We start from the raw sequence: 17,470 nt of genomic DNA, 5'->3' as shown, positions 1-17,470 counted from the left end.
ACAATTCTCTTCTCTTCAAAACAGCAAAAAATATCCTTAAATTTGAATCATGCTCTGTGTTTGGAAACCTATACTGTATATAGAATCTTAAATTAGGCATTTATACTATGTCCAGATTAGAGTTGGAGAACAGGCAAGCTTCCTGCAGACTGGAGGTGGGCAAATGTTGTCCCCATCTTCAAGAAGGGAAAAAAGAAGACCCAGGTAATTAGCAACATCGATACCAGGAAAGGTCTTGGAACAGATAATTAAGTGAACAGTTAGAAAAAGGATGTTGTGATTACTAAGACCCAGAATGGGTTTCTGAAAAACAAGTCCTGACAGATGAATCTTTTTTTAATATATATATAAATAGAGTGGCAAGATTGGTGGATGAGGGGAATGCTGTGGACATAGTTTATCTTGATTTCAGTAAGGCTTTTGATAAAGACCCTCATGATATTCTTGCTGAGAAGCTGGTGAAATGTGGACTGGACAAAGTAATTGTTAGGTGGATTTGTAACTGGTTGATTAACTGATCCCAAAGACCACTCATTAATAGTTTCTCCTCATCCTGGAAAAAAGTGATAAATGGGGTAATGCAGGGTTCTGTCCTGGGCCTGTTGTTGTTCAACATCTTTATAAATGACTTGGATGAAAGCATTCAGCGGATGCTCATTTGCAGATGACACCAAACTGGGAGGGGTAGCTAATGCCGCAGAAAACAGAATCGGGATTCAAGATGACCTTAACAGACAGGCAAACAGGGCCAAAACTTACAAACTGAATTTCAGTAGGGACAAAAGTAAAGTTTTACTCTTAGGCAGGGAGATCCAGCTGCACAAATATACGATGGGGAACAGCTGGCTTGCCAGTAGTACATGTGAAAAGGATCTAGGGGTCTTAGCAGACCACAAGCTGAACATGAGTCAATAGCAAAAAAAGCTAGTGCTATTCTAGGCTGTATCAACAGAAGTCTAGAGTCCAGATCAAGGGAAGTAATAATACCACTCTATTCTGCCTTGGTCAGACTACACCTAATGTATCATGTCCAGTACCAGATACCACAATTTAAGAAGGATTTTGCAAGCTGGAATGTGTTCAGAGAAGGGCAACCAAGATGACAAAGTATCTGGAAACCAAGCCTTATGAGGAACAGTTGAGGGAGTTGGGTATGTCTGGCCTGGATAAGAAGGGACTGAGAGGAGTTATCATAGCCATCTTCAAATATCTAAAGGGCTGTCACATGGAACAAATTTGTTTTCTCCTGCTCTGGAGGGTGGGACCCAAACCAATGGCTACAAGTTACAAGAAATGAGATTCTGACTAAACATCAAGAAGGGCATTCTGATGGTAAGAGCTGTTTAAAGTGGGACAGACTCCCTTGGAAGGTTCGATGGCCATCTGTCATGGATGCTTTAGTTGAGATTCCTGCATTGCAGGAGGTTGGGCTAGATGGCCCCTGAGGTCCCTTCCAACTCTGTAATTCTAGGATTCTATGAGAGTTACATTCAGAACAATTATTGGCCAGCACTTTTAAATTCTGACGTAACTGAAAATTCAATAAAATGCTTTTGTTCATTTATCAGCTTTTTAAAATATGTATGTTTGTTATTGGAATGAAGTGCAAAAACCATAATTAATTGTTAGGTATTTGATTATTGTTCTTTAAAGCAATTAATTTAACAGAATTTGAAGCTCCAGGCAAAACAAAATACGTTTCAAGAAAACACGTGACTTTCCAAACCTGCACAATTTGTCACTCAGTTTTGACAACATGCATAGACATCATCACAGTAATAACCATAATTTATTTACAGGCATCTATTAAATGGATAGCATTTACTTTTATAAGGCACAGCATGACAAACATAATGGGATGAACGAAAGGATGGCCACAGGAGTTCATCTAGAGATATTCTGTAAGCATGCTGTCATATTGGCAAAAATTGCAATTCAAGTAAGAATTTTTAAAATGTAGTATTTTGCTGCTGGTGGGCTCCTTTGGGAAGAAAATCAGGGTATAAACTTAATAATATAGAAAATTAAATACCTGAAAGTCCATCTCATTCCCTACGGACTTTGTGTGGTGTTAACATTGGCAACTGGTTGAGGGAGTAATCCTTACCCTAGGTTTGCTGGTATTCGTGACTGAGGATCAGGATCTCCAGCTCAGGTAGTCTATGTAGATTTAAGCCCCCAAATCCACCTCAGTCAGAGATATGCTGGCCTAAATACCTCATCCCACTCAGCTGTGGCACAGCCTGGTGGAACATAAGCCAGCATAACCTGAAAAGGGGATATTCTCAAGGAGTGATGGGGGCAAGACTGTGGGAGGGGAGAGGGGAGGAGTGAAACTTAGCCTGGATCCCAAACCTGCTCAGCTCAATCACAAGACCTGGCAACCCAACATAAATTAAGCTGAAAGTGTGGTATAACTCAAGTTCTGTATTAAAGGCTAGTTTTCCCTCTGCCAGGCTCATTGAATATTTGGATGTGGCATACTTTGATTGCTGTGTCTTAATGGGATTGTTTTATTGCATATTTTAATTATGGGTGCTTATGTTTAAATTATGGGTTGTTTTAGTGTGCATTTTAATTAATAATTAATTAATTAATTAATTAAATAAATTAATAATGTGAACTGCCCTGAGACCTCCAGGTATAGGTTGGTATATAAATTCAATCAATCAATCAATCAATCAATCAATTCCAGACATGCTAGAAAGGAGTCAGCTCCAGATTGCTGTGCAGATGATGATGATGATGGTGAAAGATCTTTATGTTCTATAAACTGCTTAGAACTATCTTGGCATTAAGCTATATATTATTCAATAATGCATGCCTGCACAGCGTTACACTTCTGGTCTGAGAAATAGATTTTGTGTCCTGTTTATTTTATGTAAATATTCTAGTTATGCTATGTCTTATTTATTTGCTTGTTGTTGTTGTTTTTAAGAAAGAATGTGATTTTATTTTATTTTTAAAAAAATCTACCAAAAAAGGGACAGCATAACAACTGGTTGGTTCTGTGTATTGACATGCAAGTTGTTTCACACGCTTAAGAAATTAATGTCATTCATTAGTGATGGCCCAAATATTCTTGACCTCTTTGGGAGGGGTAAAGGCCCAGAGAAAAGTGAAATGATACCCCCTTTGCTGGCACTTTGCCCTTGCAAGTTTTATGGCCAATGGATGCAAGGGGAGTTGAAAACTTGAATCTATCTACTAACAGTGTTACATGATGACATATTGGTATACTCTGGGGGAATGTGGTTGCTATGAAGAGTTATGCTTATCCTATTCAACCAATATCAAAATACCAGGAGCAATGGCAAAAATGGCAGTATCTTCAGCCACATCGCTAATAATGAGATTTTGAAATATACAATTTTATATAATTTCAATTAACCAATGAATTACAAAACAGATGATAGATAAACCAAGGCTTCAATAATATGCACACATACTGAACCCAACAGAAATAAGAATTTCTTCCAAGCAAGCATGCATAGAATTGAGCTGGAGAAAGCTTTCAGTATCAAACCTCTCTAAACATTAGCAATCAAAACCATATATTTAAGGATGGCAGGTGTCTGATAGGGTTGCCATATTTTGAAGAGCCGAAAAAAGGACACATTTGCCAATTTCTACTTTTAACTATGGATCACTATGACGACTCTCATTTTAAAAAAGAGGACATATCCTGGAAAAAGAGGATATATGGCAACCCTAGGAGATGCTATAATGATCTCCTTTTTAAGGTTCAAGGAGATTTGAAATATACATACATTTGTAGCTAGATTCAGTGGGCATGCCTTTGCGTGGCCATAGCAAATGCACATTCCTCCAACAGAAATGTCTTTCACAGAATAGTAATACTGCAAATGAATATAAAAATAAATTAATACATTTCTAACTATATCACAGACTTTAAATTAAATAATTTAAAGAAAGTGCACTATGTACAAAAGTAATTAGATTGAAAACAAATTCAATGAAGCACAATTAATATGTTTTAAGTGTAGTATTCAAACAACTGTGAACTTCTAATGGAAATTTGCTTTTTAATATTTTTAACAATTTTGAAATATTTTAAGACATGTCGATAGTTTGTATTTCAAATTTCAGCGGGAAATGGGTATGAATACACTGAAAACTGTGTATTATTTTTTATCATGTTCCAAAACGGACAAATTAGCTCTTCTTTCTTTTTGTTTTTTTAAATTTTTTATTGATTTTACAAAAAAAAAAATTTTAACAATACAAACAAATAAAAAGACATACAAACATGTACAATTTCATATCCTTTTTTTCATATCCCTCACTTCTCGGACTCCCCCAAACCTCCCCTTCCTACATCCCAATTTCCAAAATTATTTCAGCAAATTCTAATTAATTTTATCAAATATATTTTTTCTTATTCTTTTCTTCAGCTTAATCTTATGTCGCTGTAATCTCCTTTTCTTTCTCGAAACCTCGACATTTTAACATTCCTCAATTTTATAATAGTTCTTAAGATAGATTTTAAATTTCTTCCAATCTTCTTCTGCGGTCTCTTTCCCCTGCTCATGGATTCTGCCAGTCATCTCAGCCAGTGTCATATAGTCCATCACCTTCATCCGCCACTCTTCCAGGGTGGGTAGATCTTGTGTCTTCCAATACTTTGCAATGAGTATTCTTGCTGCTGTCGTAGCATACATAAAAAAAGTTCTATCTTTCTTTAACACCAATTGGCCGGCAATGCCCAAGAGGAAGGTCTCTGGTTTCTTAGGGAAGGTACATTTAAGTACCTTTTTCATTTCATTGTATATCATCTCCCAAAAAACCTTAATCTTTGGGCACGTCCACCAAAGGTGATAAAAAGTACCTTCAGTTTCTTTACATTTCCAACACTTATTATCAGGCAAATGATAGATTTTTGCTAGCTTGACTGGGGTCATGTACCACCTATAGATCATTTTCATAATATTTTCCTTTAAGGCATTACATGCCATAAATTTTATCCCGGTGTTCCACAACCATTCCCAGTCAGCAAACATAATGTTATGACCAATGTCCTGTGCCCACTTAATCATAGCTGATTTAACTGTTTCATCTTGTGTATTCCATTTCAGCAGCAGATTATACATTCTTGACAAATTCTTAGTATTGGGTTCTAACAGTTCAGTTTCTAATTTTGATTTCTCCACCTGGAAGCCAATTTTCCTGTCTTGTTTATACACCTCCATTATTTGATAATAATGGAGCCAATCTCGAACTTGGGGTTTCAGTTTCTCATGACTCTTTAACTTCAACTTATCTCCATCTTGTTCCAAAATTTCCCAATACTTTAGCCATTCGGCTTCCATATTAAGCTTTTTCAACGCCTTAGCCTCCAAGGGTGACAACCATCTAGGGGTTTTACTTTCCAACAGATCTTTATATCTTATCCAAACATTATATAATGCTTTTCTGACAATATGATTTTTGAAGGCCCTATGCACCTTAATTTTATCATACCATAGATATGCATGCCAACCAAATGTATTGTTAAAACCTTCTAAATCCAAGATATCTGTATTCTCGAGGAGCATCCATTCTTTCAGCCAGCAAAACGCTGCTGCTTCATAATACAATTTTAAGTCCGGCAGGGCAAACCCCCCTCTTTCTTTTGCATCCGTCAGTATTTTAAATTTTATTCTGGGCTTTTTGCCCTGCCAGACGAATTTCGAAATGTCCTTCTGCCACCTCTTGAAACAGTCCATCTTGTCAAGAATTTGCAATGTTTGGAACAAAAATAACATTCTGGGCAATACATTCATCTTAATAACTGCAATTCGGCCTAACATTGACAATTTCAAATTTGACCATATTTCTAGATCTTTTTTAATTTCTGACCAACATTTTTCATAGTTGTCTTTATACAAGTTCAAATTCTTAGATGTCAAATAAACCCCTAGGTATTTCACCTTCTTAACCACTGTCAAACCTGTTTCATTCTGGAACTTCTCCCTCTCCATGACTGTTAAATTTTTTTCCAAAACTTTAGTCTTTTGTTTATTCAATTTGAATCCGGCCACTTGACCAAATTCTTGAATTAACTCCAACACCCTTTTTGTACTAGTGTCTGGCTCTTGTAAAGTAAGTACTAAATCATCTGCAAAGGCCCTTAACTTGTAATGTTTAGCTCCGACCTGTACATCTTTAACCTGCTGGTCATCTCTAATCATATTTAGCAACACCTCCAGAACAGAAATAAAAAGTAATGGGGAAATTGGGCACCCCTGTCGTGTCCCTTTTTCTATTTTAAATTCTTCAGTTATCACATTATTTACAATCAACTTAGCTTTTTGTTCAGCGTATATGGCACCCATACCATTCTCAAATCCTTGGCCTACCCCCATCCCATGAAGATTCTTTTTCATAAAACTCCAAGAAATATTGTCAAAGGCTTTCTCCGCGTCCACAAAGATCAGAACTGCTTTAGTGTTTATATTCACCTCTAATAATTCCAAAATGTCTATTATGTTCCTCACATTGTCTGATAAATGCCTTTTTGGGAGAAAGCCTGCTTGGTCCTTATGAATCTTCTCCATCAACACTCTTTTCAGTCTTTTTGCCAAAATGTCTGCAAAGATTTTGTAATCCACATTAAGTAATGATATTGGGCGGTAGTTCTTAAGTTGAGTCTTTTCAGTCTCTGTCTTTGGTATGAGTGTAATATACGCTTCTTTCCATGATTCTGGTGCCCTTTTCCCCTCTAAGATCTCATTGCAGACTTCCTTTAACGGTTGTACCAACCACTCCTTCAAAGCTTTATAGTATCTGGAAGTCAGTCCATCTGGTCCTGGAGATTTGCCCAGTTGCATATTCTGAATGGCACCCTCTATCTCTTGATCTGTTATTCTCTGGTTTAGATCCACCTTACTTTGATGAGAGATTTTTTGTAATCCATACTTTTTAAGGAATTCATCTATATCCTCCTCCTTCTGCGGTCCTTGTGAATATAATTTTTTAAAATAACTCAAGAAACAGTTTCTAATCTCATTAGGTTTAGATATATTCTTTCCATCCACTTCTAGGCTTGTAACTGTGTTTAGTTTCTGTCTTTTCTTCAATTGCCAAGCCAGGAGCTTACCACATTTATCTGCAGATTCAAATGTCTTTTGTCTCATTTGCTTTATCTTCCATTCAATCTCTTGATTCATCAATTCCATGTATTGTGTCTGGTATAACTTGATCTCTCTCAAAATCTCCTGGGACTTTGGTTTTGATCTCAATTTCTTCTCTCCTTCTTTTATCTTTTCCAAGATCTTATCCTTCTTCTCATTTTGCTTTCTCTTTTTTACTGAATTTTGTTGAATTAGAAATCCTCGCATCACTGCTTTACTTGCGTCCCAGATCACTCTTTTTTCTACATCAGTTTTTAAATTTATTTCAAAATAGTCCTTTAAAATTTTTTGGGCCTTTCTGTGGATCTCCTCATCTCGGAACAGGGTGTCATTCATCCTCCATCTGAATTGACCAGTTGTTGTGAATTTCATCTCCATCTTCACGGCGTTATGGTCGGAGCAAGTCTTTGGGCAGATTTCCACTTTCTTAATCTTTGGAGCCAACCCACTAGTAATCCAAATTTGATCGATTCTGGTCCAAGTCATCATTGCTTCAGAGAAGAAGGTTCCCTCTCTCTCGAGAGGGTTCCTTGTTCTCCAAATATCAATCAAGTCCATATTTTCAGTCATTTCAAAGAAAGTCTTTGGTAGTCTCCCATCTCTGGTGATTACCTGTCTTTGTGCTTTGTCCATATTTGTAGATACCACTCCATTCATGTCTCCCATCATGATTAAGTTGTAATCCAAATAGTCCAACAATGTCTCATGCAACTTCTTAAAAAATTCTGACTTCCCTTCATTGGGTGCGTAAATCCCTAATATCAAAAATTTTTCACCTTGGATTTGCACTTCAATTGCCAAATATCTTCCTTGTTCATCTTTAAATATAAACTTTGGGGAAAGTTTTTCTTTTGCCTAGATTACCACTCCTCTTTTCTTAACTTTGTCCGATGAAATAAATTCTTGGCCTAATCTCTTGTTGACGAGTAGTTTCCTATGCAATCTTGTTATATGAGTTTCCTGTAAACAAATTAAGTCCAACTGCTCTTTTTTCAATAAGTGAAATACATTTTTCCTCTTTCGCGGAAGATTAAGTCCATTACAATTCCAACTTAGAAGTTGCAGGGCCATCCTGAAGCTATTTGCCTCCTGTCGCTCCGAGTAGTTGTTCTTCTTCTGTCGGTGATTTCAATCCAAACGTCAAATTTAAAATGTCTGTTGCGTCTTTCGTTTCTGATGTTATTTCCTCTCCGACTGTTCCTTTCAGAATGTCTTCCCTGTAGTGATTCAGAAATTGATCTCGATCTTCTACTGATCTTATCCTTATTTTCCTACCTTTAAATTTAAAGGATAGGCCTTGCGGGAATTCCCACCTGAAAAGTACGTCGTTCTTCTTCAGCAATCCGACCAGTTCTTTATAGTATGTTCTTGCGTCTAGGATTTCCTTTGGAATATCTTTAAAAATCTCCACAAAAGACTTTTCAATCTCGAGTGTTCTTTGAAAATGCAGGCTCAATATTTTATCTCTCTCCTCTCTTGATCCTAATGTTATTAGGCAATCCCTTGGCTTCTTCCTGCCTTGCGCTCTTCCCAGTCTAAAAGCAGTGACTATTTTGATTTCTTCCTTCTCTAACTCCTGTTGCCAGAAATCCGAAAATTCTTTAGAAAGGAAGTTCGCCAAGTTGTCTCCTTCACTTTCAGGCACCGCTCGTAGTCTTAAATTTCTATCTCTCCTCTGCAATTCAAGCATAGACAGGGCCAATGTATGATCTTCTAGCTTTTTGCAAACTGGTACAATTTTTTCCTGTGTAGCATCCGCCGAGACTTTGGCCTCATCAGCAGAGACTTTGGCTTCTTCTGCAATTTTACGTATATTGGCAGAGTCCTCTAATATTTTATTAATAGATTCTGTATTAGATGTCACCCTTTTCCCTAATTCATTCACACTTTGTGTATTCTGATCAAGTTTAATTGAGAGTTCTGTCAATTTTCTACTATTTTCCACCCCCTGCTTTGTCAGAGATTCCAAAGACTCATTTATCTTAACCAAAGCTTGTGTTACAGGATCTGATGACATTATTGTTCTTGTCTGACCAGTTGCAGCTGGTGCCACTGGGATGCCTGAGGCTGAAACTCTACGCTGTGAAGATTTTGCTTTGTATTGTCTCCCAGACCTGGTTGTTGTCTCTTCTGGTGCACCACTCATGCCTAGTCAAGGTCACTCTCGCAGCTGTTAGTTGTTTTTCAAGGGAAATTTCCACTGCCTTGGTAGTTACAACCCAAATTGCAACAATTATCAAAGTGTCCTCTAGGGGGAAAAAGTTTCCAAAACTAAACAAAATGTCTTACAGTCAAAAATTCCCCTGAGGTTTCCCAATAGTCAATTGTAACAGTTCTTATATTTTCAAAGTTCAACCAACCAGTAATTTAATATCTCTCCTGAGCTGAGTAGTTTAAAACAATGTAACAATCCAAGTAACCATTTAACTCACTGACAGTTCTCTCTCTCCAGGTTCCTTTGCTCCGGCAGTCCGTTTCAGGGGTGTTTGACACAGCGGTAAAAAGTTTTTAAAATCCTTTTCTGGCAGGTTCTAATCACAAATTCCTCCCCCTTTTGCTCCTGCCTACCAAAAGGGGGAAAATTCACAGTTTATGTCTGGTTCTCTTAGTTCTTTACGATCTCTCAGCGGTTGCAGCTTTTTATCCTTCTTTGCTTTATCCTTATGCAGTCCGGGAAAGGCTGACTTCCTTACTTTAAGCCAATCCCGTTTTCAGCCAAATTTCCAAAAGGTAATTGTAATCCCAATTAGATCTCAGTCTTACTCACAGGTTTTACTTTATAATCCAATTTTCAGGAAGGAATCGGCGCTCTCCGGCTATGGCGATGCGGCTTCGCTTCACAAGCTGGGTAGCGGCTCTCAGCACCGCTTCTCCCCCCGCTGCCGTTCCGGAGCCTTTAAAAAGGCTCCCTTGCGATTTCGGGGGGGGGGCGCGATGGTGCCCACCGAGCCTCCTTGTTCACAGGCTTCCGCGCCTGTAATTTTTGAGGGTCCTCGCTTCGCCGTAGCGACAGGACCCGAACTTGTAAAGCAGACCCCCTCCGGAGCTCGGAGGGAAATCCGCCATTAACCGATGGCGCCGACCGGAAGTCCCAAATTAGCTCTTCTTTCCGCCTCTCCTCCAACCCCCCCTTCAATTCACCGATTATTTAAAACCTTTTCTTATGAGGCAATAATCAATATTTTAATTTATAGATATATTTATCGACATATTTTTTAGCCAATCTTGCGTGGACGCCCCCACCCCCTAGCTACAGCCCTGCCTATACCCCAGCTGAGAATCACCTTGTTGTAAAAAATGTAAATGTAAAGGACTCCTCAACAGTTAAATCCAGTCAAAGGCAACTATGGGGTGCGGTGCTCACCTCGCTTTTCAGGCCAGGGGAGCTGGCGCTTCTCCACAGACAGTTTTCCAGGTGGCACACAGAGGACTGTGACAAGCGCCAGAGCACATGGAAATGCTGTTTACCTTCCCGCCATAGCAGTACCTGTTTATCTACTTGCACTGGTGTACTTTCAAACTGCTAGGTTGGCAGAAGCTGGGACAGAGCAATGGGAGATCACTGCGTCCAACCTTCGAGATTCAAACCGCCAACCTTCCGATCAGCAAGCCCAAGAGGCTCAGTGGTTAAGACCACACCCCCACCACATCCCTTTCCTTGCTGTAGAAGCAGGATACTTCAGGCCTCTCTGTCTGGCACTCTCTCCCCAAGCTACGGCCCTCACTGGCCTTGCTCCCCACTCTCCTTCCATGCTTTACCTAGTAGGAATGTGTTCTTGAACTGTGACAATGCCTCTTGCCTACCCAGATGGGGAGTCGTGTGTGTGTAGAAACATTTTCATAGGTGGAATGCAGATCACTGTGCAAAGGTAAAAGTTACATCCACCTTTGGTGATCTCAGTGATCACGGGTAGGAGGAGGAGTTACGCTAAGACCAGACCATGTCATTACCGAGGAAGCAGGCTTAGTCGTTGTTTGAGGACTATCCCTGCCTCCAGGTCTGGTCCTGACCGGAAGGATACTGGAATCAACAAGGGAAACCCACATGACCTGAAAGTGTTGCTGTGCAATGCCAGGTCAATGATGAATAAAACCTCTGCCATCCACAACCTGATTGTGGATGGAGGATTTGACCTGGCATGTGTGACAGAGACCTGGTTGGATGAAGCAGATGGGCCCGTCCTTGCCGCTGCTTGTCCACCAGGTTTCTCTTACGCACAGCAACCCAGGCCTTGTGGGCGGGGAGGGGGGGGGTTGCAGTGATTTTTAGGAAGTCATTAGTTTGCACCAGGCGTCCTATTGGAAAGACCCAGTTCTCTGAGTGCATGTTCTGGAAGTTGGGCAATAGGGGCAGCACAGGATTCCTATTGGTGTACCGACCTCCCCGCTTCACCAAGGATTCCCTGCCCGAGCTGCTTCAGGTCGTGGCGGATGTCCTCCTGGAGACACCTAGTTTGGTTGTCCTAGGGGACTTTAACATCCATGCCGACACGACCTTACAAGGGGCCGCTCGGGACTTCGTGGAAAGCATGGCCTCCATGGGGCTGTCCCTGAATAAGTCTGGCCCAACTCATAGCCACGGGCATGCCTTAGACCTGGTGTTCACCTCTATGGATGTTGGTGATCTGACATTAAGTAAAAGCGAAACCAAAGAAGTGCCATGGTCAGATCACTTCCTGGTGCAACTGGACTTCTCCGTGACCCTTCCCCTCTGCAGGGAGGCGGGACCGATTCAGATGGTCCGCCCCCGCCACTTAATGGATCCAAATGGTTTCCAGAGAGTGGTAGGGGATGTTTTATCCCATGTTGATGGCCTTTCAGCTGATTCCCTGGTGGCCCGCTGGAATGTGGAGTTAACCAGGGCTATTGACTGTTTGGCTCCAAAGCGCCCTCTCCGATTGCATGGAGTCTGGACAGCCCCGTGGTTTTCCACGGATCTGAGGGCAATGAAACAATCGTTGAGACGGCTAGAGCGCCGGTGGCGGATAACCCATTCTGAATCTGACCGGACACGGGTTAGAGCTCAATGTCGAGCCTACCAAGTGGCGATAGCGACGGCGAAGAAGACTTTCTTCACCGCCTCTATTGCATCTGCGGAAAACAGCAGCAGGAGACTCTTTCAGGTGGTTCGCAATTTAGCGGAACCACCTGCTCCATCAGGGCCCAGTAGCCACATGATCTCCTGCAATGACTTTGCAAAGTTTTTTGCAGATAAAGTCGCTCAGATTCGAGAAGAGGTAGACTCCACCGTGGGAGCAGGGCCGGGGCGGGAGAGTGCTAGAGTCCTGTCTAGTCAAGTTGTGTGGGATCAATTCCAATCTGTTACCCCCGAGGATGTGGACAGGCTGCTTGGACGAGTGAAACCAACCACTTGCCTCCTTGATCCTTGCCCATCCTGGCTTATAAAAGCTAGCCGGGAAGGACTGGGCGATGGGCTTCGTGGGGTGGTGAATGCTTCCCTCCGTGAGGGAGCCTTCCCAGACCCACTGAAAGAGGCGGTTATTAAACCGCTTCTTAAAAAACCATCTTTAGATGCAACCACGATAGCCAACTATCGCCCAGTCTCAAATCTTCCATTCTTGGGCAAGGTGATTGAGCGAGTGGTTGCTGAACAACTCCAGGCACGCCTGGAAGAAGCGGACCATTTGGATCCCTTCCAGTCGGGATTCAGGCCTCATCATGGGACTGAAACTGCCTTGGTCGCACTGGTTGATGATCTCCGGCGGGCTAGGGACAAAGGTGAGAGCTGTTTCCTAGTTCTGCTGGATCTCTCAGCGGCGTTTGATACCATCGACCATAACATCCTTCTGGACCGTCTTGAGGGGCTGGGAGCTGGGGGCACTGTTATACAGTGGTTCCGCTCCTTCCTCCTGGGCCGTGTTCAGAAAGTGGTAGTGGGGGATGAGTGTTCAGACCCCTGGGCCCTCACTTGTGGGGTGCCTCAGGGTTCTGTCCTCTCCCCCATGCTTTTCAACATCTACATGAAGCCGCTGGGAGAGATCATCAGGGGATTTGGGCTGGGTGTTCATCAGTATGCGGATGATACCCAGCTCTACCTCTCTTTCAAATCAGAACCAGTGAAGGCAGTGAAGGTCCTGTGTGAGTGCCTGGAGGCGGTTGGAGGTTGGATGGCGGCTAACAGATTGAGGTTGAATCCTGACAAGACAGAAGTACTGTTTTTGGGGGACAGGAGGCGGGCAGGTGTGGAGGATTCCCTGGTCCTGAATGGGGTAACTGTGCCCCTGAAGGACCAGGTGCGCAGCCTGGGAGTCATTTTGGACTCACAGCTGTCCATGGAGGCACAGGTCAAATCTGTGTCCAGGGCAGCTGTTTACCAGCTCCATCTGGTACGCAGGCTGAGACCCTATCTGCCTGCGGACTGCCTCGCCAGAGTGGTGCATGCTCTGGTTATCTCCCGCTTGGATTACTGCAATGCGCTCTACGTGGGGCTACCTTTGAAGGTGACCCGGAAACTACAACTAATCCAGAACGCGGCAGCTAGACTGGTGACTGGGAGCGGCCACAGAGACCACATAACACCGGTCTTGAAAGACCTACATTGGCTCCCAGTACGTTTCCGAGCACAATTCAAAGTGTTGGTGCTGACCTTTAAAGCCCTAAACGGCCTTGGTCCAGTATATCTGAAGGAGCGTCTCCACCCCCATCGTTCTACCCGGACACTGAGGTCCAGCACTGAGGGCCTTCTGGCGGTTCCCTCACTGCGAGAAGCCAAGTTACAGGGAACCAGGCAGAGGGCCTTCTCGGTAGTGGCGCCTTCCCTGTGGAACACCCTCCCACCAGATGTCAAAGAGAACAACAACTACCAGGCTTTTAGAAGACATCTGAAGGCAGCCCTGTTTCGGGAAGCTTTTAATGTTTGATGTATTATAGTATTTTAATATTCTTTTGGAAGCTGCCCAGAGTGGCCGGGGAAGCCCAGCCAGATGGGCGGGGTATAAATAATAAATTATTATTATTATTATTATTATTACTTTGTCTCTGGCCCTGCCCACCACTGGAATGTTTTCCCAAGAAGATTGCCCATAAGGGAATGTAGTTATGCTGAAAAAGGTTCCCTACCCCCATTGCTATTATTATAGAAAAAGAGGTGCTGGAACTTAACATGAACGCCTCCCTTATTCTCTTAGAATGGCAATGGCGCCCACCTGAGAGGTGCCGGAACGGAGAAAAAGCCCTGCCTACCCCTATCCTAAAAGTTGTATGTTTGTATGTGTAGGTTCCCCTTCATGGATCACTGCCTTGCCGTGGCGAAGGGGCTTGAATAACTCAGAGAAGCTATGAACTATGCCGAGCAGGGCACCCAAGATGAACAGGTCATAGTGGAGAGTTTTGACCAAACGTGATCCACCTGGAGGAGGAACCGGCAAGCCACTCCAGTATCCCTGCCAAGAAAACTCCATGGACAAAGACAACAGGCATATAAACGTTATGACGCTGGAAGATGAGCCCCTCAGGTCGGAAGGTGTCCAACATGCTACTGGGGAAGAGCGGAGGAAAAGTACAAGTAGATCCAGAGCTGATGAAGCGGCTGGGCCAAAGCCGAAAGGACGCTCAGTTGCGGATATGCATGGAAGCGAAAGGAAAGTCCAATGCTGTAAAGAAAAATATTGCATAGGAACCTGGAATGTAAGAACCATGAACCTGGGTAAGTTGGATGTGGTCAAAAATGAGATGGCAAGAATAAATATTGACATCCTGGGCATCAGTGAACTAAAATGGACGGGAATGGGCGAATTCAGTTCGGATGACTATCATATCTACTACTGTGGGCAAGAAACCCGTAAAAGAAATGGAGTGGCCCTCATAGCCAACAAAAGAGTGGCGAAAGCTGTACTGGGATGCAATCTCAAAAATGATAGAATGATCTCGATACGAATCCAAGGCAGACCTTTTAACATCACAGTAATCCAAGTTTATGCACCAACAACTGGTGCTGAAGAGACTGAAATTGACCAATTCTATGAAGACTTACAAGACCTTATAGAAGTGACACAAAAGAAGGATGTTCTTCTCATTATAGGGGATTGGAATGCTAAAGTAGGGAATCAAGAGATAAAAGGAACAACTGGCAAGTTTGGCTTTGGAGATCAAAACGAAGCAGGGCAAAGGCTAATAGAGTTCTGTCAAGAGAACAAGCTGGTCATCACAAACACGCTTTTCCAACAACACAAGAGACGACTCTACACATGGACATCACCAGATGGGCAACATCGAAATCAGATTGATTATATTCTCTGCAGCCAAAGATGGAGAAGCTCTATACAGTCAGCAAAAACAAGACCTGGAGCTGACTGTGGCTCAGATCATCAGCTTTTTATAGCAAAATTCAAGCTTAAACTGAAGAAAGTAGGAAAAACCACTGGGCCGGTAAGATACAATCTAAACCAAATCCCTTATGAATACACAGTGGAAGTGAGGAAGAGGTTTAAGGATTTAGATTTGCTGGACAGAGTGCCTGAAGAACTATGGGTGGAGGCTCGCAACATTATACAGGAGGCAGCAACTAAAACCATCCCAATGAAAAAGAAATGTAAGAAAGCAAAGTGGCTGTCCAACGAGGCCTTACAAATAGCGGGGGAGAGAAGGCAAGCAAAATGCGAGGGAGAGAGTGAAAGATACAGGAAATTGAATGCAGATTTCCAAAGAATAGCAAGGAGAGACAAGAAGGCCTTCTTAAACGAGCAATGCAAAGAAATGGAGGAAAACAACAGAATGGCAAGAACCAGAGATCTGTTCAAAAAAATCGGAAATATGAAAGGAACATTTCGTACAAAGATTACCATAATAAAGGACAAAAGTGGTAAGGACCTAACAGAAGCAGAAGACATCAAGAAGAGGTGGCAAGAATACACAGAGGAATTATACCAGAAAGATATGGATGTCTCGTACACCCCAGGTAGTGTGGTTGCTGACCTTGAGCCAGACATCCTGGAGAGTGAAGTCAAATGGGCCTTAGAAAGCACTGCAAATAACAAGGCCAGTGGAAGTGATGGTATTCCAGCTGAACTATTTAAAATTTTAAAAGATGATGCTGTTAAGGTGCTACACTCAATATGCCAGCAAGTTTGGAAAACTCAGCAGTGGCCAGAGGATTGGAGAAGATCAGTCTACATCCCAATCCCAAAGAAGGGCAGTGCCAAAGAATGCTCCAACTACCGCACTACTCATCTGTCTCCTGAGAAATCTCTATGTGGGACAAGAAGCCACAGTTAGAACTGGATATAGAACAACTGATTGGTTCAAAATTGGGAAAGGAGTACGACAAGGCTGTATATTGTCTTCCTGCTTATTTAACTTATATGCAGAATTCATCATGCGAAAGGCTGGGCTGGATGAATCCGAAGCCGGAATTAAGATTGCCGGAAGAAATATCAACAACCTCAGATATGCAGATGACACAACCTTGATGGCAGAAAGTGAGGAGGAATTAAAGAACCTTTTATTGAGGGTGAAAGAGGAGAGCGCAAAATATGGGCTGAAGCTCAACATCAAAAAAACGAGGATCATGGCCACTGGTCCCATCACCTCCTGGCAAATAGAAGGGGAAGAAATGGAGGCAGTAAGAGATTTTACTTTCTTGGGCTCCATGATCACTGCAGATGGTGACAGCAGTCACGAAATTAAAAGACGCCTGCTTCTTGGGAGAAAAGCAATGACAAACCTAGACAGCATCTTAAAAAGTAGAGACATCACCTTGCCAACCAAGGTCCGTATAGTAAAAGCTATGGTTTTCCCAGTAGTGATGTATGGAAGTGAGAGCTGGACCATGAAGAAGGCTGATTGCCGAAGAATTGATGCTTTTGAATTATGGTGCTGGAGGAGACTCTTGAGAGTCCCATGGACTGCAAGAAGATCAAACGTATCCATTCTTAAGGAAATCAGCCCTGAGTGCTCACTGGAAGGACAGATCGTGAAGCTGAGGCTCCAATACTTTGGCCACCTCATGAGAAGAGAAGATTCCCTGGAAAAGACCCTGATGTTGGGAAAGATGGAGGGCACAAGGAGAAGGGGACGACAGAGGATGAGATGGTTGGATGGTGTTCTTGAAGCTTCCAGCATGAGTTTGATCAAACTGCGGGAGGCAGTGGAGGACAGAAGTGCCTGGCGTGCTCTGGTCAATGGGGTCACAAAGAGTCGGCCACGACTAAACGACTAAACAACAACAAAAATGTGTAGGTTGATGCATGAATTGACATAAGCACACAAACAGACGCACACACAATGTTTTCAAGGGATTGTCACCTTAAAAAGGTGAATTGCACCCAAAGGGAGATTATTGCATCAGTTCATTGTGGTACTAGCTAATTTCATGAAAC

At 42.3% G+C, this 17,470-nt stretch overlaps 1 protein-coding gene across 7 annotated transcripts in view; it reads right to left on the bottom strand.

Annotated features, from left to right (window-relative positions):
* The window catches only part of LAMA2 (laminin subunit alpha 2), a 380,508-nt gene that overhangs the window by 230,099 nt on the left and 132,939 nt on the right, over positions 1–17,470 (bottom strand). For all 7 annotated transcript variants that reach the window (XM_080999463.1, XM_080999466.1, XM_080999467.1 and 4 more), the window contains exon 6: positions 3,771–3,860. In XM_080999463.1, the coding sequence (XP_080855589.1) occupies positions 3,771–3,860 (90 nt within the window). The remainder of the gene's footprint in view (positions 1–3,770; positions 3,861–17,470) is intronic.

This window comes from Podarcis pityusensis (genome assembly GCF_964106645.2).
Source record: "Podarcis pityusensis genome assembly, chromosome: 3".
NCBI classification, from domain to species: domain Eukaryota; kingdom Metazoa; phylum Chordata; class Lepidosauria; order Squamata; family Lacertidae; genus Podarcis; species Podarcis pityusensis.
The sequence above is the reverse complement of the archived record's forward strand: the minus strand, read 5'-3'. Positions and strand labels throughout refer to the sequence as shown.